At 43.4% G+C, this 22,849-nt stretch overlaps 1 protein-coding gene across 2 annotated transcripts in view; it reads left to right on the forward strand.

Moving 5' to 3' along the window:
• met (MET proto-oncogene, receptor tyrosine kinase) overlaps positions 1-22,849 on the forward strand; it is a 47,672-nt gene that overhangs the window by 15,994 nt on the left and 8,829 nt on the right. Inside the window, exons 3-15 of one of the 2 annotated variants that reach the window (XM_072663314.1) lie at positions 3,671-3,862; positions 7,416-7,550; positions 8,179-8,361; positions 9,249-9,409; positions 10,124-10,226; positions 10,372-10,508; positions 10,629-10,793; positions 11,847-11,952; positions 16,817-17,035; positions 19,024-19,170; positions 20,845-21,001; positions 21,442-21,582; positions 21,978-22,214. In XM_072663314.1, coding sequence (XP_072519415.1) covers positions 3,671-3,862; positions 7,416-7,550; positions 8,179-8,361; positions 9,249-9,409; positions 10,124-10,226; positions 10,372-10,508; positions 10,629-10,793; positions 11,847-11,952; positions 16,817-17,035; positions 19,024-19,170; positions 20,845-21,001; positions 21,442-21,582; positions 21,978-22,214 — 2,083 coding nt within the window. The remainder of the gene's footprint in view (positions 1-3,670; positions 3,863-7,415; positions 7,551-8,178; positions 8,362-9,248; positions 9,410-10,123; positions 10,227-10,371; positions 10,509-10,628; positions 10,794-11,846; positions 11,953-16,816; positions 17,036-19,023; positions 19,171-20,844; positions 21,002-21,441; positions 21,583-21,977; positions 22,215-22,849) is intronic. The other variant, XM_072663315.1, reaches the window with a different exon arrangement.

A 22,849-nucleotide genomic window follows, 5' to 3' on the forward strand; every position in this document is an offset into this window, starting at 1 on the left:
GTTTACCCACACGACCCAGAAATCCAAGAAACTCCACCAACACCAGAGTCAGATTGCTCGGTGACATGCTCTACAAAGTGCAGGTGGGGCACCCTTTCTAGCAATTACAACTTCTAGCACTACACACAAACACACACAGGCGGCATTTGCTGCACAGGGTCAAGAGTCATGTTATTTCAGTCAAAGGGCAGCTGACGGGCTAAAGTGTTGGGCTCCAGTGGCCCCAGCTCTGTGCACGAATGCAGCAGACTGTACCTCACTGTACCTCAGTTAGAGGGTGAGTGGAGAGCGTGTGGAAGAGACGTTTTGGCCTGCAGATCTCCTTTCACTCACATTAGGTTCACCGAAGTGACGCCAAAGGCCATAAAGCTGTGAAACACCAAAGGTTGGTCTCTGTAACCCAATCACCCCACCATTGTGCTGGACACAATACGATCTGCTTTAAACACTGAACCAGAGCCATGATTAGGCTGCCTTTGCCTTTACCACAGCTCTTGCTTTTCATCAAAGTAATAACACATTGGTGCAGGAAACTATTTTGTGGATGTCAAAGCCATAAATAAGCAAATGTGAAGTCAAGATGATAAGGTCAAGAAAAAAGACCACAGAAAATAAAGTTATTTGATGAAAAATTATGAATTTTAATGAAGGAGGAGAAAGAAAGTGAGCGTGAGTGCATGATGAGGCCATGCAGAAAACACCCATAACCTTGTAACCTGAAGAACCCCTCACTCAACATACATCAGGCCCTCTGAGACAGGCCTCTGGAGCAAGGCTCAGCATAATAGCTGCTGAAGCCTGTCAAAACAATGCTCAGGTTTTTCATTTTCTGCCATTGATCCTTAGTTTGTCTTCACAGCAGCATAAGAATGCATGTTTTTTTTACTTCAGATGTTCTCAGCTTGTGACATTCTCTAAAGTTCCACTTTCTAACACCAGCTTCAGTCCAGATCCTTGTAAAAGAGCAAGGTAGCAATCATGTTCGTGTGCATTTAAGAGAGCCACAGGGTGGAGGGTGCTCTGGGCGCTCACTGATTGGTGGTGTCACGCTCTGAAAACAGGTGGGAGTAGTAAGTACTAAGGTTGTAGTAAGTTGCAAGTTCAACTACAGACTTGAATTAGTTCTGTGGTGAGCAGATGGTTCTCCTGCTAACTAAGCTAATGCTAACCCTCTTCTCTCTCTGGTCCGATTGACAGAATTACATTTATTGAATGATTGATTTTAAAACTGTGCAGTGTTCACTTTATCACCCTGTGAACTAACTGAACGTTGTATTTGGTCATTTTCTGGTTTTTAAAATAAAGCTGGTGTATGAAGGATCACCAGCTAGGTGCACAATCCACAAAGTCCACAAACCCGATGAGGCTGAAGGTCCATCAGAGCTGCCCGCCTGCACTGGCTGTCTCCACTGCACCTCCTTTCTCTCGTGTCTCTCTCCACCTCATATCATACTAGCGACGATGCTCTCCTGTACACATTCCTCCATCTCTTTCACCATGCTCTATCTGCCGAAGCACTCCAGCGGGGCTGTGTGAGATAGATAAAATACCACACTGTGCCTGCATGCCTACATTGCAACTGCCATGTATTTAAGATCTAAAGGTTTACAATATATACTTACATTGCATTCACATTATGTAGTAAGGTAAGTACAGTATAGGTGTTTTGTGTTGTATTACTGGATGTTGTCGTTTTATAAAATGTCTGTCTGTTCTTTACATTTCGTCCAAATTGGATGGCTGGACCAATAGAAATGCTCCAAAATGACTTGGGATAAAGGATTTTTACTTTTTTTTCTTCTCCTGTAAAGTTGCCATTTTGGAGATACAAGGTTTTTATGTGACAGCAGCAATATGCAATATACCATATTAAAACACAATGCATCCTTTGGACAGGAGTGCCAAGACTTCACCTTCCCAGCTAAGTAACATCATGTGATAAAGGGTGACCTTAGTAGGGGATGAAACTGGCCATCTACAACTTAAAAGTGGGTAAAAAAAAAGCTTAATTGGGGGAACTCTTGAAATGACGTTGGAAATGAAATGGCAATAATAATTGTACTGGTTTTACATAAATGGCTTGATACAGCAAAAGCAAACCCCGGTAATGCAGCTAGATCTGTGATTGGTCGAGATGCTCACAACCCACAGTAAAATCACTGTGTTCGAGTTAGGTTAGACGGCTCATTTGAATATTGCAGTGGTCTGTAATATCAGTGTTACCAAAGCTGATGCTGAAATAAGCCATTCAGGCCTACCCTCCAGTCCACCAAGGGAATAGGCATCAAGCCACCTCAGTGTCACCTGCAGTAAGAGTCTCCCCGGCTGGCTTTGACTTAGAGAGAGTGAGCCCACTCGAGCTTGTAATGGGAGCAGGGCCCAGTGGTCCTCTGACCTGATTTATCGCCTGACTGTATTGTTCTCTTCAGCTTCAAAGCTTCCCTTTGAGACATGCCCTCAAATGAAACTAAGTTTCACTCAGAGTTCAGTCATGGCTGTGACTCATACGCCTTACTCACCGTGGAAGAGAGATAGAGTGAAGGATCGAAACTCTGTAAAGAATTATGGGATTATTGGTGTAAGTACTGTTGCCCTCCCGTACTGAAGTTTTCCCTCCTCTCTTTCACACCCCCTGGCTGGCATGTGGTAAACTGACCTTTTCTGTCTTTTTGAACGTATGTGTGTGTGTGTGTGTGTGTTTCTGCATAATTGTGTTGCCAACACCATTATACAGTGTAACAATACACCAGCTGAGCAGAGTTGCTGTGATCCCCCTCTTAATCATTAACCGCCTGCTCCCTGTATTTGGTTGGGCCCTTTAGTCATGGCCTGCAGTGCCAGGCTCCAGTTTCATTAATTATTGATGACTCCTTGGCCCTCATGCTGGGGTCTGTGACCCTGAGGCTTGAACACAGAATGGGCCACAAGTCTCTTCTTTCTCCACTTTGAATAGCAGGTAATCTGGAATCCTACAGAGTAAACACAGACATTGAGTTCTAGCTGGAATGGCCGGCCTAACTTTCCATAGGGCTGTCAAAATCTACTCAGTGAAGACTTCAGAGACCAGACTGCTTCAAGACTCCTTCAAACTATGCAAGAAACACTGGATGAGCCACCAAGCTCCACAGGTTGTGGCGATCTGAGCCAAAGAAAGCTGGACCGAGCGAAAGCTCTAGAGGAGCAGCAGGAGAGTTCCACATTCCACCAAGTTTCTCATGAATTTCTGCCATCTGTGAGCACAGCCGTCCGAATGCGGCAAGGATGATCCAAGATCCGCGGGCGAAGGCACACAGCTTAGCTCCTTTTGACATTAGGCGATATTAAACGGTAGATGCCAAGTTTCTATAAAGCTTCACTGTTTAGAGGCCACCTCCCTCATTCCTCAAGCAGTCTTAACAATTAAATGAATTTGCCATGGAGGACTTGAAGACCATGAAGACCTCTGCCTGTATAACACTTGTGCTGCTGAATATGTCATGCACACAACTCAATTAGATCATACTTGTTCTGTAGCCTCCACCATTTGGAATTCTTGGTATTTAGAGCAATCACTTTTTTGTTTGCTGTTAGGTTGAAATGTCTTTCATGCTAACATAAGTGAACCCTCAGAACTGTGGAAGCTCAGTAACAGATATGCTTTTGATAAGAACTGTTTTTCCTTTTCCCAAAGAGCTCCTTTGGCGATTCGTCTGGTTGTGGGAAACACGAGAAGGGCTACAGGCTAGAGGTCACCAGAACTCACCCGCGTAAAGACTGGTTCAACGGCCGCTTTCGCAACGTCCTCATCACCTCCATTGCCGTGGTGCCTATGAAGGATCACACAGTGGCCACACTGGGGACTGCAGATGGGAGGGTCATCCAGGTAAGAATTAAACAACTAAGAGTGAGTCAAATGAAAATCGAATCTAATTCACACAGCGTTTCCTGTAGCTCGGTCTAATCAGACGAGACTTGATTGGTGGCTGAAGTTTGTTTCCTTACTTTGCACTCGAGCTGCAAGAAACCACATTGCTTAGCAGCTTGACACCATTTGGATCAAGTAAAGTGTGATGATGTAGGCAGATGTAAGTATGCAGACTGAAAAGTGTAAACCTCCATTACTTGTTAAAGTGCAGTAACATTAAATTCTTGGTCTAATGCAAAGATCAGAAACAAACTTCAGAGATCTGTCTTGGTCGATTGTCTAAATTATTGGGTAAGAGGAATATTGTATATTTTTTGGGGGGATGTGCTGATTTCGATCCAGCTTCTAGGGCAGATCCAGGCAAATTTAATGGATTGGGCATTGGGCATTGGCATTTTAATCCAAATCCAGTTCCAAGTCTTTTTTTAACCATAGTGTTCAGAGCTCCATTTGGTGACCTCAAGCACCATTAATGGACATTATTTCCCAGCCAGCAGCAGTGCGGACATTCTCAGAAGGTTTAGGTTTTAGAGTCTGCAAGTTTTTAAACTAGCACTGAAGAGCGCATTCAGAACCAAGAGGAGTCTAATGCTAATACACACATACTATAGAAACTCAAATCACAGCAGATTCAGTTATTTTACACCATTAGCCGACACCTCTAGCACTAGCCAAAATTCTAAGGCAGTGCAGATATTTCTGTCAGACGTTTGCAATGGCCAGCAGCATTTCCCTGCTTTATTGTATGTGTGTTGTAAATGGGCAGGATGCTGGTACGTGACCAGTGAAAATGGCCTGAAGAATGAATGTGCAGGTGCCAGGTCCATTTTGGAAAATGTGGCCTTTTCCTGTTTGCTCCACAGTCACCCCCTGACCCGTTGCACCGCTTTACCAGAAACTCCAGCTCATTACCCATCTGTTCAAACATACCTGCTTGCTTATCAGTGTGTATCTTAACTGTGAGACTGCACTTTGCATAATTTACCAGGATTTTAATTTATCAGCTTAATGTGTGAGCAAGCGCACTCGTCTACACTCAACTTGACGCATTGAGGCAGTAAAACAAAACAGTTGTTGCTCTTGGTTGAATTTTTAAGACAAAATGTGCTTCCAGAAGCTTCCATTCATGTTTTGTAAATAGGGTAAGCGAGTGTTTGAGAAATGACTAGTGCAGAAAGAAGGTGACAGCTGCACGGAAACGGAGCGGAGAAGTTGTACGGCGCGTTAATAGTAAGCACTGGGCTTCGATGACATGTCCTCACGCGGCATTTTCTTGGAACAGTTGCAGCTGTCGTTCATTCTCTTTTTTTTTCAGTATTTTTTCCCCCTCAACTTTTTCTCGCCCCTTTTGTCTCGACATTGAGGCCTGGGAACGGGCGAGCGGTAGCCCAGCTGCCCCATTCAAGGACCATAAGTGATAGAGAGGGAGAGAGAGAGAGAGAAAAGAAGACAAACAGATTATGGTCAAGAGCCTGAAGCTTAAAATGAGGACAGAAGGGCAAAATATCACTGGTTATTGTGTGTATGTTAAATCCCTAAGCTCCCATAAACGCTGCGTGTGTTTGTGTTTTCTGAAGGAAAAGTCTTACTCTGAGAGTCTTTGCTGATAGAGGGAGAGCTCTAGAGACCCTGATTCTGTGAGGAAATGTTTAGTTCGCCCCCTGTCAGTGTGAAAGACTCAACACCTAGCCTGGTGTTTCTGAGCAGGACTTCCCTTACAAGCACAATAAGCTGTAATTCACACGGCTATTAGTGCTGTCCCCATGTATTTCTCCCTTGAGTGCACAGCATTCTTCCCACAATAACTACTCATTTATATCCATTTTCTGGATTGTTTAGGCTTCATTTGGCAAGGCTTAGTTGGATTGCTACTGGGGCTCTGTTGCATCTTATGGTTTATTGCTACTGGAGACTCCACTTCAAAGTCCACATGGCGAGGGTGTTCTCCATGGTGAATCTAGTGCATCATGTTTGTCCAGTGAGGCCTCTGTCTGTCTGTCTCTCAGAGCTGCTTTGTTGATTTTCCATGGCTTTCAGGCCTGATCTGACCAAAAGAATGATTGAAGAAGATGTAAAACTTAAGAAACGGTAGAAACCAATGATGACTTTTGGGACAAGCCCCTTAAAAGTGTCTGCCTGCCAACACCAATGGTCAGTTTCAACCACTCTCAAGGTCTATAATGCAGTAGCTACCAAAATAGGAGGGTGCTAGTTCTAATGCGCTTTCTCTATGACATGCATAACGAATCACATTTTTGAGCTGCCCCTGCCCCTGGCACAATGTCGTGGCTGACTCGGAATGCTTGGACAAAAACACTAACCCAAGTCTGTATACATGACCTAACAGGTGCCCACAATTGGCTAGCATTGTTCTGATCAACAGGAGAGAGGAACTGAGCCATCATTCCCACTCAGAAATTGAGGCCAGTTGTGGTTTCTTGGGCATTTGGCTGCTAACATCTGCAACATCGCCAGGATTTTATAGCATGAACCCTGCAAGCCTCTTTGAGCATTTTTAGACCATTTTAGAATAGTATGCAATATTTTTAAATATCTAGAACATTTTAGAACACTGCAAGAGGCCATTATATAGACTACCAATCCAGTGTCCAGGTTTGTTTAGGACAAACCTGCTCAGGAAAACATGAACCCCTGCAATACAGCTGAACTAGTCTAGTCTTACTCTAACCCATACTAACTCACAGGCACTCTTCTCCTCTCCATCAGTATGCACTTTCTGCACACTAAATGTGCCACCAACACCACACTTAGCTCGCCACAGGTGTGTCAAAGCACGGATCTAGTTATCATTAATGGAAAACATGCTGTAATCCTAAATTCAGACCTAGGCCTAGCTTAGAGGCCTGTAATTGCAGATGATGAATGTTAGTCCAGGTGTGTGGAGACAGAGCCAGTGTTCCAACACCTCTCAACATGCCACATCAGCAGCAGCAGCAGCCTTTAGCTTGTTCTCTCGCCTGAGGCCAGGACCTTTGTCTGCTCCCACTCCCTGCCATCAGCCGCAGTCATGCTGCAATTTGTCATCTTCCCTTGAAAGACAGTAAACCAGCAGTTACTATAGGATCCATAGCAAACAGAGCCTCGTCCCTTTACTCTTTGCTTTGATTCTGGTTCTCTCCTGAGGAAAGTTCCAAGGCTTAATCTGTAATTTAACATTTTATGACCTTTGGATTTTCTGAAATAGCCTGGGCTACACTGAACTGGGATGCACTGACCTGGACTGGTCTTAGTCTTGCCAGTCTTTTCTAGCACTAATATTCAAACAGCCACCCACCCAGAATTAGACATGCAATGCAAAGCAAAGCATATTGTTATTTATAGTCCTTTATGTTCCTGTAAATATTTTTACAGGAATTTTATCATCATAGTATTGACAGAGAATGCAGTCATTTACTGTAAATGGTGAACATGCTTTATTAAATTCTACTGTCCACAACAAAAGCTTTGGATGTGAGAGGTCACTCATGTTGTTTTTTGGCATCCTCTGCAGGTGGTGGTTTCCCGTTTTGGCAACACGGAGCCGCATGTGGACTTCCTCTTGGACACTCTCCCCGTGTCCTCAGAGGTAGCCCTGCTGTCTCCACAGCGACCAGATGCCTCCGTACTGCTGGTCACAGGAAACAAGGTGAAGAACCTTTGACGTATTTAGCATTTCTGAGGAAAGTAGACTTTCTTGCAGGTGATTTGTCAGTACAGCTTTGCTTCAGAGAGGAAGTATAAACAGGCTGCAACCGTGTATGAGTGTGAGAGAGGGAGAGAGAGAGAAAGAAAGTTCAGCCAAGGTATTAGTCATGTAGTGCAGCAGTAGTTTCATAATTTTTATTTAGTTTATTTTGAGTGAACCATATGGGAATCCTAGACCTTTACATTTATAGTATGATCATTTCTAAAGATGATCATAAAGGCTGTACGTTGCAGCAAGACAATCTGCTAGAGATCATGTAGAGATCAGAACCTCACTGATCAGCATTTCACGTACTGAAGCTTGAATGCAACAAGTCTCCAAAACAAGCAGCAACTCATGGTCTTAAAGAACATCACCATGAAAGATCTGGTTTCCGCTGGTATTTCTCAGTCTGCACACTTATTTTCATGTCCCCTGAAATGGAAGGATGGTCTAGTCCTACGTGGTTCACCCAGTAAAGATGTCGCTCAGTCGTTGCTTCACTTCTGATTCAATGTGCTTTAATACTGGGCCAAACCCAGAAGAAAACACATCACTGTCCAGTTACTTAATTGCTTCTCTGTTGCAGGTGTCTAAAGTGCCTGTGATTGGGCCTGGCTGTGAGCAGTTGTGGAACTGCAGCTCATGTCTCCTGGCTCCGTCCTTCATGGGCTGTGGATGGTGCAGGAACAGAAACCTCTGCACCCGATCACCTCAGTGCAATGATTCAAGACTTTGGAGCCAGGACTCCTGCCCTATCCTCATCACCGAGGTAACTGCCCAGCCCAACCACAAACCTTATTGCCATGGTTACAAAGTAGACAATAGCATCAAGCTAATAGAATAAGTGCTTTAAGGAAGGAGACCGCAGATGAAACTCTCAGTGACCTTCATTGATTTTTGTTGCTTTAGACATTGTGGTATTTTCTTCAATGATGCACGATTTTTAGAGCTCTCTGATCCTGTTTTAAGGGTTGTAATTGATTCTAAATATCAGTAAGTGTTCATTTGTATAGTCCCTTTGTGTGGCTCGTCTTTAGCATTTGTTGGGAACAAACAAAAATGAACATTTGAACAGTTTTCTCATTATTTTGGGAACATTAGCCTGGTTAGCCTACTAAGGACCTAATGGGTATGCCGATTATCATCTACAGCAATGCAGAAGTCTTACCAGGCACTTGAATCAAGACTGTTTTGACCAAATTCCCTGAAGCACTTCAAAATAATTGGCAAAAATGATAAAGTCATAGTGTCTGTAAACCACAGGACGTTGCCATTGCATCCATCCTGGTACACAGTTAGGAAGTGACTTGCACAAAGCAGTGTTCACACAAAGAGATCAGGTCAATGAACCCATAGTTTAAGACACAAAGCAGTGGTTTTTAAACCCTTTTTTAGTGGCCAACTGCACGAGAAACAAATTTACTGGTGGCCACATGCTGCTGTTTTGTTCAACGTTCAGCAGCTTCTCATTGGGATTTCTTCAGATTAGAAGGTATTCTGCTCTTGTAGCAGCCACACTGCCAAAACAGATCATCATCAAAAGTTACCAACATTCTGGTGAGAGACATGTAACCCGTTGTTGAGCCCAGATAGGATAAAATCACAGCATGTGTTGATACACTGCAAAAAAACAAGAATTTCCATTTCTTTTTCTAGATTTTTCCTGCCACTGCACCACTGAATGGCAACACCAACATCACAATATGTGGGAAAAACTTTGGCTTCAGTAAGAAAGATCGTTTTGATGGCAGGCTTGTTGACGTTGAAGTAGCTGGAGCGAAGTGCAAGTTGGCCAGGAAGGACAGCAGCAATCATCGGTAAGGTCTTTGTTTTTTTCCAAAATTGTTGCCATACTTTCCATGTGTATTTAGGACTCCAAGATATGTCCAACTTAAAGTACATTCCTGTCAGCAGTCAGGTCACAGTTTCTGTTGTACACTGTTATAAGTATAATATCCTTGAGGAACTTTAAGGAACCTTTTTTAAGGATTTTTTTTAGAAGAAAATGGTTCCTTGAAGGTTCCTCAAAGCACCTTAAGTGAGAGGTTCCTTGACAGTTTCAAATTGAAAAACCTCCAAAATGTCCTGATTGATCTTATACTTTTAACAGTGTATTCCAAAGAATGACTGCTATTGTTGTTTCACGTGGAAGATCGTTTGCCTCGCAGATACCGCGAAAAGCTACTTCAGAGGAGGACCGAACCATGTTCCCAGCATTGCGGTCCATGCAAAAATGGCCCAAAACTGCTTCATTGTGCAGTTTGTAGTTGCGTACCCAACTAGCTTAACACAGATACACCAAACTACTCAAGAGCCTTTGTGCCTCAGGACATGACACTCCACAGCCAACCCATTGTTGAGAAACGACAAGAAATTTCCCTGAGAGAATAGCTCCTGTGTTGTTTGTGCATAGTAGTACGCTCGTTATTAGTAAATTAGCTTGCACTAATAGCTTGCTTACTCCACAAGCGTATAAACGGGAGCTTGTTTATTGTCTGAGCTGTGGGAGATGTTTTTGTCTTTGTGTTTAGGTTGGTTTGCAGCCTGGATCATGTGAACGTGTCCAATTCTGACCACTTGGTCAAAGTACGAAGTGGTAAGGAGCAGGAACAGATCAAGGCCTTCTCATTTGTGGTAAGTCCTCGTAAAGCACAACACCAGCATTTAACATCAGTCTCAAACCCTATTATCAAGCCCTATTTAAATTGTTCATACCACTTCAGAGAATACAGAGTACATGTTTAGTTATCTATGTAATGTGCTAATGTTGCCCCTCTAGAACCCTGCTATCACAAGAATCTTTCCTGAGTTCGGGCCCAAATCTGGGGGAACTACGTTGACAATCAGTGGTTTTTACCTGAACAGTGGGAGCTCTCAGAAGGTGACAATTGGAGGTGCCATCTGTGAGGTTCAGAGGTGAGTTCAACTTTTAGCTGAAGTTAAAGACTTTGCTCAACTTTTTGTTGTTTGCCAACTGTTCATGACGTGGCTTGGTGTGTTTGTCTGTGTGTGTGTGTATGTGTTTTCCACCCCCAGTGTTTCGGCCACTGTGCTGACATGCCAGACTCCGTCACAAAACATGCCCTCCCAGCACAAAGTGCAGCTTCATATTGATGGAGTGATACGGGAAGCTCCTGCCAACTACACCTACAATGAGGACCCACTCATTCACAGTGTCCAGCCCACACGGTCCTTCATCAGGTGCATCCCTCACATCCTACACCTACTGCAACCACACTACTGGGCATACTGGGCAGTATTTAGCCCTGAAACCCTTAGGCCTGTATGTGAGTCCACACTGGGACTCCTCACTCTCATATCTATATAACCTCCGATGCAGTTTCTTAGGACTTACTAAAAATTCATTCAGAATAGTCACTAAAGAATAGATGTGGGGTTTGAAGGGTTAAATTGTTGGCCCTAGGTGTTACTACAAATGAATAGCCCCACCAGTTTGTACAGAGGTCCTGGATAATAACCTTAGTGTGTAGTAAGACTTTCTGCATGTGTAGTGTAAGTAAATGTAAGTGTTTGATTGCTTTGGTCAAAATGAATGAACCAGAAGTTAAATTTACCTCACAAATGTTAAAATATCCCACACTGTTTCTTTAATCATAGTCATTAGCTTATCTGATTTATGTTCTTATCCTGCATGTATTCCCAATTATATAGATTCACGCAGTGTATTTGCATGTTCCATCTGTCTCATGGGAAGAAAAGAGGCCAAAAAGACTTGAACAGGCGGTGGAATGAAAAGCATGAACGGAGATAGAGCAGAGAAGGAAACTAGGCAAACAGACTGCTGCAGAAGACAGAGTGGGTGTAAAGGAGAGAGATCTTTGGCAAGGCAAATGGTTAATCATGGACGGGAAGAGAACAGGTGGATGAATGGCTGCACTGCTATGATGGAGGCGAGATTTTGAAAAGGAAATACAGTGCAGAGGGGGTGAAGTTTATTAGTGTAGGATTAAGTGAAAGGAAAGACAAGTGAAAATGAACAGAGTCCGATTTGTTGGAAGGAAGTAAGACAGGGGAAGTAAGCAAGAACTCTAGGGATGAATAAAGAGAAAATGAAAAGACAGAATGGGAGAGAGAGTGAATGGACCATTGAGGAATGAAGTGATTGCCTTGGGAATTGAGATGCATTATGCATGTGTGGTGCTGGGAAGTTTGACAGGAAATAAGCATGCACATGTATAAGTGGTGCATTTGACAGCAGGTTTGGCAATATTGTGTCTGTATATGTGCCTACAGCGGAGGCAGCACTGTAATCGCATCTGGCGTCTACCTCCACTCAGCCATGCAGCCTCAGATGGTCCTCAGCGGTCCTCCCTTCACCAAGGATAAAGAGGTTTATGTGGTGAGTCTGTTACTGTACGCACATGCCATCATAAAACCCACTAATCTCAAATCGCATGTTATTGCACTTAACCTTAGTGTAGGAGAAAGAGCTCCTAGAGTGAAGGAAAAGAAAGTGCTGGAGCTGCAGATGTGAAGAGGAAATGGAAAAGCCACGCGTAACGCTCCATGTTGTCACCACCTCTGGCTCCCAGTGTGGAAGCCAACCTGTTTATTCACCTGATTTCTCAGCAGTGTCTCAGTTTCTCAGTGCTCTAAAATGCCTATTCAGGACCAAAGATTCATGACCACTTCAAAAACTTTAGCTGAAGTCACTATTTATTTTATGGTCATGTAATTAAAAGGTACTGCAGCTCATCTTTCTTCAGAGTCTGCAAAAAAGGAAAGACTCATAAAGTGTGGTCTGCTCACGGTGTAGGCATTTGCACACGCAGTGATGGTGATAAGTATGAATACAAATACAGGTCCCTAGGGTGGGCATACTGATTGCTTCACTATATAGAAAAAAGTATTGGGACACCTTCTCATTTTTTGTTGCAGTAATCTCCACTCTCTAGAGAAGGCTTATATATTAGGACATATAGTGTTTTCCTGGCCACCTCAGTGTCCTATTCTTTGTGCAAGATCCCAAATCTGTAAAAATATGAATTACCATAATAAACCCATTGAGTCTGAACCTACCTTTTTTTTAGCAGTTCCAGTCAAAAACCTGGACACACCGGGATGAATGTGTGCTGATCATTCTCTTAAAAACATTCAATCCAAATGCTAGGGGATGACCATGAAAAAAGATAGTTAAGATGTCGTAGCTGTGGGGGGTTCTGCTAAATGAGTAAATGTGCACTGTAGCTGCATGGTTTGAGATGTATTTACATCCTCACACATATTTTCCATCCTTGCCACAGTCTTCCAGTTTACTAAAATGGATACCGGTGTCTATGTTTTTGAAAACAAAACTGTGGTCTCTAGCATTCGGATTAAATGTTTTCAAGATGATGATCAGCACATATTCAATCTTTTGACTGGCATCGAAGACAAAACAACACAAGCACATTTTCAATTAATAAAAGCACTGTGAAGCACCTTTGAAGTTCTGTGTATTCCAAGCAATAGATGCTACACTATCCTTACTAATGATTTAGGATGGCTCCCCAGCTGTTGCACTGTAAATTCTTTGCCATAAACAGTGTGGGGTCCAGCACTCCCACCATGAACTATAAAGAACAAGTGTTTTATAGTTTTTGTGCTTTTATTGGGAAGCTGTGTGGAAGAAAAGCTTTTTCCTGTCTCGAGTGTGCCTCAGTCACGTAACCTGAGTGGACCTGTCATCCGTTACGTTGAAGTTTGCTTGACAATGGCGGAAACAGAAATGTGGTTTGGAGTTTCAGGTTTCGTTTCTTGTGGGCAAGAGCTTCGTTCTGGTCGGTGACAGGACTCTCGTATATCTGGAAAGGAAGAGCTCTGTGGATTGTTGTTAATCATCAGTGGGTTTTGTATCCATGCACAAGAAAACCTCCAGAGACAAAAATGAGGGAGAGTAGGCAACCAAAGTCAAATTTTGGACCCCAACACAATCAGTAAGGGGGGGATCTCAAAAGCTGTCTGCCATATCTGCTAGTGCAATCTCTACTAAATCCAGGGCTCAACCAATCTCAGCTTTCCCACCGACATAAAAGACATTTTTTACAGGCTGCAACTTGTTGCTAACGGCTGGCATCCTTCAGGAGAGAGTGAACTTAAAAAGCAGAAGACCTTGCTTCCTTCCGGGTTCCCGGCCTCCTCCAGGATATCTTTCTCGTTCATAGCTCCTAGAAGATTTGTGAATGATGTGAAAAGCATTCACGTTTGCTACGTCATCTATGAGGCTATTGTGAATAGGGTTAATGATGATTACAGGTTTCTTCTGTGCTTCAAAGACCTCAGTAGGGTGCCTAGATGGAGAAACACCTGCTTTCAAGATCCATTATGGGTCGAATTGCACTCAACAATACAAGCCAAAGCTGTCTTTCTCATCTCAACTCTTAATAAACAGCATGTCCGTGCAGTGGAGGAGGCAGTAATGTGGGTGTCTCTTTTTCCTGCCCAGTCTGGTGGTGCCCAAGAGGTCATCTGAGTGTCTGGAACTCATCTGCTCTAAGCTTTTCTGTAGGACATCTTCATGATGGATATCTCTTATGTTAAAGCTGTGTGTGTAGTGCCTGTGCGTGCTGCAGGCTTATAGATAGTGATCTAAGAATCTGCCTACCTTAGTACTTCATTTCTAGGTGAAATACCAGAACTAAAGTGTTTTGTTACACTGATGTTTTGCCCCTTATTATTATACATACTTGTACTTGTGTACCTCTCTTTGATGGTGTACTATATGTCCAAATGTTTGTGGACACCCCTTCTAATGAAAGTTTAGTCACTTTAAAGAAGTAGTACCAATAGAATAGGACTCTCTAGAGCAGACAAACATGAAACTATTGGCACACAGTTCCACTGCTCCACAGCTCAATGCTGGGGGGCTGCCTAATGCTAGGCATGGGCTAAAGGGGTATAAAGCCCCCCAGCATTGAGCTGTGGAGCAGTGGAACTGTTTCCTATGGAATGATGGTTGGTGTTCTGTCCAATACTTTTTGAATGAGTTGGGGAAATGGGGATTAGGTGGGACGGTGATCATCCAACATCCTGACCTCACTACTGCTCTTGTTGCAGAATGCAATCAAATCCTCACAGCAGTGCTCCAAAATCTAGTAGAATGCCTTACCTGGACAGTAGAGAGTTATTAACAAAATCAAGATAAACTCTTTTTCAATACCCTTGATTTCAAATGAAACAGCACATAAGCAGGTGTCCCAATACTTTTGTCCATGTAGTGTATCTACACTATATAGAGGCGTTCAGTATCTTTTACTTTGCTTCTGATATTTCTTCACCAGTTATTACCTAACCATAAATACCTTTAAAAAAGACCAAAGAGTCAAACACTGTTTTTGTTTTGTTCAAACAGAGAGCCAGGCAAGCCAATCAGCTTCAGACGTGTTTGCCTAGGCCCACCATCATGGCCCCTCTGCCTACATCTAAGTCAGCAGTGGGTTATCTCACATAATCCAGACAGTTTAAACGCTTTGTTTGTCAAGAAGCGAAGCTGAGATGGATCAGCTTTAGAAATATTTGACTTGGTTCCTGCAGAGTTTGGCTCTTCTGTCTAAATTAGCAAAGGGTTCACTTAAATACACAAGCCTTGTTCATCTGCATGGGCAGTCTTCAGTTGGACAGGGGTGACACAAAGTAAGTTTGCATTTTCGTGGAAATGAACAAGGCCAGCAGCAGTGTGTTTGCGTTCCATCTGTGATGTTGCTCAATCTGAACCTGGAGAGGAGAGGTCGGGGAAACTGTTGACAGGAAGTAGTAACCACAGTTAAACAAGACACAGTTGTTGTTTTTTTGTTTTTTTCAAAACTGTGACTACTCTGGTTTTAAATGAGATACATGAGAAAACCTTGTTTGGTGACGAAGACATTCGCGCTGTGCTCCAGTGTAGATCTCTCACATATGATTGTGATCTGAATAATGTCTCATATACAGTGGGTTTTGTTAGTCACTGTACAAAAATGGGATATTTACCAAACTTATGAAATCCTTGCATTATAAGAATCTGCACTTTAACACTTTAAACTAGCTTTCCATTTTTATTTTGCCAGGCTTGTACTTTATCTAATCTTATTTTAGACTCTCTAGCCTAGGTCATGTTTGTCTCTTTGGTGCAGTAGATAAATGTGCTACATCAATGGTTCTGACCACATTGCAAATATTTACCATGGTCTGCCTCCCTATGGGGAGTTCACCCACTGCAGTGACAGAGTTGTTTTAGGCAGTCAGAGCAAATCTGCCAGCCATGGTTTCAGAAGTAGCTCCAAAAAGCTGGACTAGAACTTTGCATTCTAGTTGTTTTGGAGCAGAGGGGACCACCTCTGATTTCTTTTTCAATATAATCAAATCAAAGGCTTCAGGATGTGCCTGGAGCTCCAGGGCCACCTCATAAGCCCAGAGAGAAAGCAAAATGTCCTTCACAAATGACAAGAAGATGACAGGCGTAAAGTGAAAGCCAGCCTGTTATGGGCAGAGGAGAGTGTGGAACGGACAGGAGGCATGATGGGCTGAAGAGACCTGCCAAAAGATAGAGTCACCGCTGGCATCTGCAAGGCCTCCCGAGTCATAACTCACACAGTGTTTGGAGTCAGACCCCAACGCGCACAAAGAATCCCTGTTCACTTTCCCTGAAGATTATCTTCTGCATACCAGCACTGCTGAGACCGAATGCAGCTTCTCATGGAGCTCCTCATCTGGATCCCGTGTGCTGAATATTCCATCTTTTATTTGATTTAGCATCAGTTTCATAGCCTGCTAGCATTGGAGGCTTTAGAGCCTGTGGAATGTGTGTGTGCTGTATCCCGAGGCTTGCGTGTATGAAGTCATTATGATAATGTCAGAATGGCGAAGCAGTGTGTGCTCTGGCATGGCTCTGTCTTCTTTGAGTTGTAAATGAAGCGCACCATCTGACAGCAATACGCCTTATAGCAGGACTTAATGAATGCCCGCTCTCAGACCGTCATGAGTGAGTTAAGATGAAGGCCAGAGTGGATTACATGTTATGAAATTTAGTGCAAATGAAAAGGAGATGCTCAGAAATGATGCTAGTACCTTCGGAACACTTGATACTGATGAAAGTGAGAGAACCACATTGAGCTTTGCACTGTTTGCTGCTGATAGCAGTAGATAAACAGAGTGAGATTAACTAGTTTGGACATGGTTTAGGTTCTGGCTCAGATCTGGAGCAGAGGATGTGGTTTAAATGTGCTGTTTGTGTTTCATGTGTCTAGACCTGCACGCAGGATGAAGACAAGCTGACCATCGTGTGCATCACTCCCTCACTGAAAGGCCTAAACGTTCGGCCTCCGGTCGCCACCAAGATGAAGTTTGTGCTTGACGGCTTCTTGACGCGGGAGTACGACTTGACCTACGTGGAAGACCCCAAGTTTGAAGAGTTTCAGAAGCCCACTCTGACGCCCAGAGGCAGCAAGAGTGTGCTGGAGATCAAGGTAAGAGAGCCAGACCCTTTCCATCTAGCAAACACACACACAAGCATACACTCACATCCTTAAGAAAGGTTGCATGCAGACGGGCTCAGTTTCACACATTCACACAAATCCACCTCGATTCTCTGCACTCACTGATGTGGAAGGAAACAATACTGAGACCAAACAGGAAATGTAGTGTGTTTCCCATTGCAGACCTGCTGACCCTCTACCCTCCGTATTCCTATATTCTCCCTCATTGTTCCTCACGCTTTGACACATTAATGGTGAGAATGGTGAGACTCTGTTGGAGGGAAACGGTGCGAAAAACTCAACATTTTTAACAATGAAGCACAAGAGGATTTTTTTTCTAGAAGTGCCGCTCACTAGCCCAGTGCAGCTGTTGAGTGGAGGGTGGGGGGTTACATGAGATCCTGCTCCTTCCTCCAGAATCATATCCCCTCCATGCTGCACTGGTCCCTTTAAACACACACACCATCTCACACACACTCTCACACACATACTGGGGACATGAGGAACATTCACTCAGATTTGATGCATTAAACAATAATGGGAACTAAAGCAGTTATCATTTATTTTGGATCTAATTAAGTCGTACTATCATTCAGATCATGCCACTGCAGTCGTTCCCATGCAATTTGTTTGTTTACATTTGCTGCTGGATGGCAGGGCCATGTTTGTAGAAATGAAAATTGCACTTGGCAGCTTGTCTTGTGCTCTGTAGAATATCAGAGACTATAAATACAACTACAGACCTTGTCAGAAGAACCAACAGTGAGAACGTTTATTAGTTAGTCCACTATATGGACAAAAGTATTTGGACACCTGCCCATTCATTGTTTCTTCCGTAATGAATCATATATTAAAAAAGAGTTCATCATGCTTTTGTTGAAGTAACTGTCTCTGCTGTCCAGGGAAGAAGGCCTTATTACTACATGTTGTTCTTACTACAACATAGCTGTGAGGATTTGAGTGCATTCAGTGACAAGAGCATTAGTGAGGTCAGGATGTTGGGTGATCATTGCCCCATCTCATGCCCAACTCCCCAACTCACCCTAACAGTATTGGATGGAGCACCACCATCATTCCAGAGAACACATTTCTACTGCTCCACAGCTCAATGCTGGGGGGCTGTATACCTCTCTAGCCCACACATGGCTTTAGGCATGGTGCCAATAGGTTCATGTTTATCTGCTACAGAGTCCAGTTATATTGGCAGTACGTCTACGTATCTGCTGGGACTAAACAAGCAGGGTGTGTGCATTTTTACATCTGTTTCAGCAGTGGGTACAACCTAACATAGCTGAATGCAATCATTAGAAGTCTACAAACATTTGGACATATAGCGTTCTTCACTGCTTATTGGTGTGGTTTTTTAAAATGATGCATAAAATATGGTGGAGGACTTTCTACATGCCAAACAATATTGGGATTTTTACGAATTATTAGAAACTCTCATAGAAATCTGTTTATAGGTACAAATGTATGTGCGTAAGTGTTGCGTGCCTGCCTGTTCTGACCAGGTCTCAAGCTGGCCTGTACTGTACAGTAACAGGTGCAGAATTGAACTGTGTGTCCAATCTGTAAAGCCCAGGCTGTCATGCAAGGAATGTGATCGTTTTCTTTATTGCCTTCTGCTCTCTCTCCTGCCTCAGAGCTCTGAGTGTGGCTGGGTCTGAAGTGGATAGAGTCATTTAGAAGAGCAGATTGACTTTAGGAGAGGAGTTGAACATGATTACACATCTGATGGGAGTGTTTCACAAAGCAGGATTTCTCTGTAAACTGGATAACCTAAACCAGAAAGTGGATTACTAACCAATGTCCATTAGCTCTCCTGCTGTTGGGCAGGCATCACGTTTGGCTAATCTGGCTTAGTGAAAAATGCTGTTCTGTGAAATACCTGTTGTCTTTCAGTGCTGGACATGAAGTTGTGTGTATCTCACATCCTTCTCTCTCTCTCCATCTTGCTCTCTCTTTGTTTGTGTGTGTAGGTTCCTCGTGTAGATGTGGAGGCAGTGAAGGGAGAGGTGTTGCGAGTGTCTAATCGCTCATGTATGAGTGTAACTCTGGTGGGAAACACTCTGGAGTGCACTGTACCCCCTGAGCTCCAGACTGCCACCAAAGAGCTGGAAGTGGAGGTTAGAGAACAGCAGTCACAGCAGATTCTCTCTTTCTTTCATTCTCATTACTCTTTCTCTCTCTCTCTGTTTTACTTAAGATATATAGGCTACAAGAGCTGGGTTGATTTACCTGGGGAAGTGCTGTCATTTGTAATAAGTGATTAATGATTAGATTATTTTAATCCAGTATGAATCTGCAGTGTGTGAACTTTATACAGTCTGACAGTAATAACTGTGGGGTGATTTTAATCCAGTATGAATCTGCAGTGTGTGTCGTTTTTACAGTCTGGCACTAATACTTGTGGAGTGATTTTAATCCAGTATGAATCTGCACTCTGTGTAGTTTAAGCAGCCTGACAGTAATAATGGTGGAGTGAATGGCCTTTTGTAACTGTCTGAACCTGGAGTTCCCAATGGAACAGTAAAACCTGTGTGACATGATATTACCGTTATTGAGTGTGGCGTGTGGCATAACACTGACATGAACGATGCCTTTACAGTCATTGGGCTGTTTGTGGGAATTTCGGTAAATCACACAGATACCTCCATACCAATCAGCCGATGAGGTCTCAACAAATTACATTACTGAACTTCCTCTGGTACAAATAACCCGGCTTCAGTAGAGCTAGTCTATAGCAGTTCTCTCTCACAGCCCCTTTTCAGACTCCACTTTTCTCATTTAGTCAGTCTTTCAGTGCTTCTCTCTCTCTGCGATTGTCCCTCCACCTCTTGCCATTCCTCAGTAGCCTGATTAAATCAGGTCACCAGATTAGGTCAGCACTCATATTTTCTGTCACCTCACAAAACCTCACAAAACTGTGTGGAATAATATTAGATATTAAACCTGTTTATTTTTATTTTATGAACCAAACCCAACACTGATAAGACAGATGAAATTTCCTCTAGCTCCACAGTTAGCTCAGTGAGAACATTAAAGAAACCTTCCTGGTCTGGAGGCTGGCCCAAGATGATGTGATAGGAGGGATCTAGCACTGAGAGAGTGTTATCATAGTGCCATCAAGTGTGTACAGCTGTGGTACCCTGTGTTTGTGTGTGTGTGTTACATCGGGCCTCTAATCTGACTCCATCTCAACACAGTGTGAAAACTCATCTCAGCCAATAATAATCTCCTCCACATGAAGGAAACTCTTATCCAATTTCCCTTCCTGGTCCAGTCCTGTCTGTGTAAGTGTGTGTGTGCACTGTCTGACCACTCGAGATGATTTTTTAAGTGAGTAAATGCTCCTTCTGCTTGTGGTAGGTGATGGGCAGTGAACCACACAGCCCAGTGTAACTAGACATAATTGTCCAGATTGTAGTAAAGGAGTCTTGTGTGTCTCCTTCTGGTACTCCGGCTACTTTCCTCCCACTCCCAAAAACACAGGGTAGGTGAATTGGCCATGCTAAATGTCCCCCTAGGTGTCAGTGTGTTAGTGAAGGCGTGTACACTATTTGGACAAAAGTATTGGGACACCTGCTTATTATATTTGTTTCTTCCAAAATCAGGGGTAGAGTAAATGTCTCTACTGTCCAGGGAACACTTTCTACTAGCTTTTGAAGGCATTCATAAGAAGGGGTGTCCACAAACATTTAGACGCATAGTGTATGTGGTATCTTGTGATGGACTGGCATGTATAAATGGTAAATACATGTATAAATGTGTATGTGTGTGTGTATATGTGTGTATTGCAGTGGATGCAGGCCACCTCCTCTGTGATTCTGGGACGTGTAGTCCTGGCGCAGGAGCAGGACTACAAGCCGCTGATTATTGGCGTGGTGTGTGTGTCCGTCCTGCTGGTCATGCTGCTCGCACTCTTTGCCTGGATAAGGAGAAAGAAGCACATCGATGGTATGCAACTCTTTCTGTGTGCTTGTGAGGGAAGGGGTGGGTTTTGATGTTACACAATTGCCAGTGTAATTCCTAGTGCTGACTCTCGTTGTAGTCAGCCAGCCGAGATAGAAATTATAATCTGGTTTTGATTGTGAGAGCTTTATCTGTGCCAGGAATGTTCCACTTGCTGTGCAAAGGACTGTTTTCAGAATACGTTGAGATTCACTCTGGATGAATCACACGTGGCTGCTGTAAACAGGTCCTGTTTACTGACGAGCCGTTTTGATAATAGTGTGTCGTATCTCAAGAGAGACAGAGAAGGAGCGGTTTTCTGGGTTGCACTTGAATGATGCTGCAGGAGCACATGGGGAAGCGGCCTGTAAAGACTCTCGCTCTCTTTCCCTCTCTTTATCTCTCTCTCTCTCTCTCTCTCCCTCTCTCTCTCTCTCTGCGTGTAGATTTAGCTGAGGGGATGGTTTGGTATGACGGCCGCGCTCACATTCCGCACTTGGACATGCTGGCAAACGCGAGGAGTGTGAGTCCCACTAATGAAATGGTGTCTCACGAGTCTCTGGACTATAGAACCACTTTGCTTGAGGGTACGTTTTGCTGTCTCGCTGTTTCCTGCTCTGAAAAAAGTTTCCCTTTCATGCCGATGTGAGCTCAGTTTTTGTTTTTCTTTCTGTCGTATTGACTCAGAAGGGGATCTTTCTGGATCTCAGCACACACACTTTATCCTACTCTTCCCCCTCCCCTCCACGCTCCTCTCGTCTCCTCTGCATGCTCCCTCGCTCTCTGCCAGAGGAGTAAATACTCTCTCTTTCAGCCTCTCGTCTGTAAAGCCGGGCCTCGAGTTTCCCTCTTCTCTTTGTAGTTGTTGTAATGACCTGACCTCCCAGGCGAGCCCGTTCATTTAGCTGACCTCTGTAGCCTCTAGCTTCAGCGAGCCTGTGATTGACCTTTGACATTTTGAACCCACTCCATTACTTTTCAGACCAGAGCCTGCCGATGTCCCCGAGCGAGTCGTGCCGGCCTCCTCCGTACACTCACGCGCATGTGGACCTGTCCCCCATGCTTGGGGCTGCAGAAGGAGACCTGGCCTCCCCGCTGCTGCCTGTTTCTGCCCCTGTAGACCTGAGCAGCCTGCACCCTGAGCTGCTGAAGGAGGTGCAGCATGTGGTCATCGCCAGAGAGGACCTGCTACTGCATGTCAGCGAGATCATTGGAAGAGGTCAGACAACAAACAAAGGAGTACATTCATCAGAGTTGCACTTTATAGAAGAAGTTCTTTGGCCAACAGAAACACAGTTTAGCCCCATAAACGCCAGCAGATTCAGGCCAGCAGATCAGTTTCTCCTATAAACATTTAAACATAGGTGTGAAACCTAGGCCAGGACGGGCCTGATAAAAGTTTTAATTTGACCCACTAAATTGAGTTCTCAGTTAAACCTCAACACTTGCCGATATGTCATGTTTGATTTATTTATTATATTTAAACATTTTTAATATTGCAGTTCTAGTGAATGAATATTCTTAATTATTAATTTTTTATTGCTTATTAAAAGGGTGTAACTGCATTATTATGATGTTATAATGTCATTATATCAGTGTAGTAAATGACAATAATATGATTAATCACAGTTATTTTAGTGACAATATAGTAGTTAGTAATTAGCAAAATGAAAATGACTCAAATCTAGTAATGGAGTAAAAGGATTTGTTAGTAAATACACTTAAGTAGAGGTTAAGGTGTTGTCCTTAAGAATCCAGTCCAAACCTATAACTTATTAAATGTATCTAACCAACATGGCACTTTGTTTTTTTATTATATGTTAAAGGATTAATAGATACACTCCATGCATCCAT

The sequence above is a fragment of the Salminus brasiliensis genome, chromosome 19 (genome assembly GCF_030463535.1).
Source record: "Salminus brasiliensis chromosome 19, fSalBra1.hap2, whole genome shotgun sequence".
NCBI lineage: Eukaryota > Metazoa > Chordata > Actinopteri > Characiformes > Bryconidae > Salminus > Salminus brasiliensis.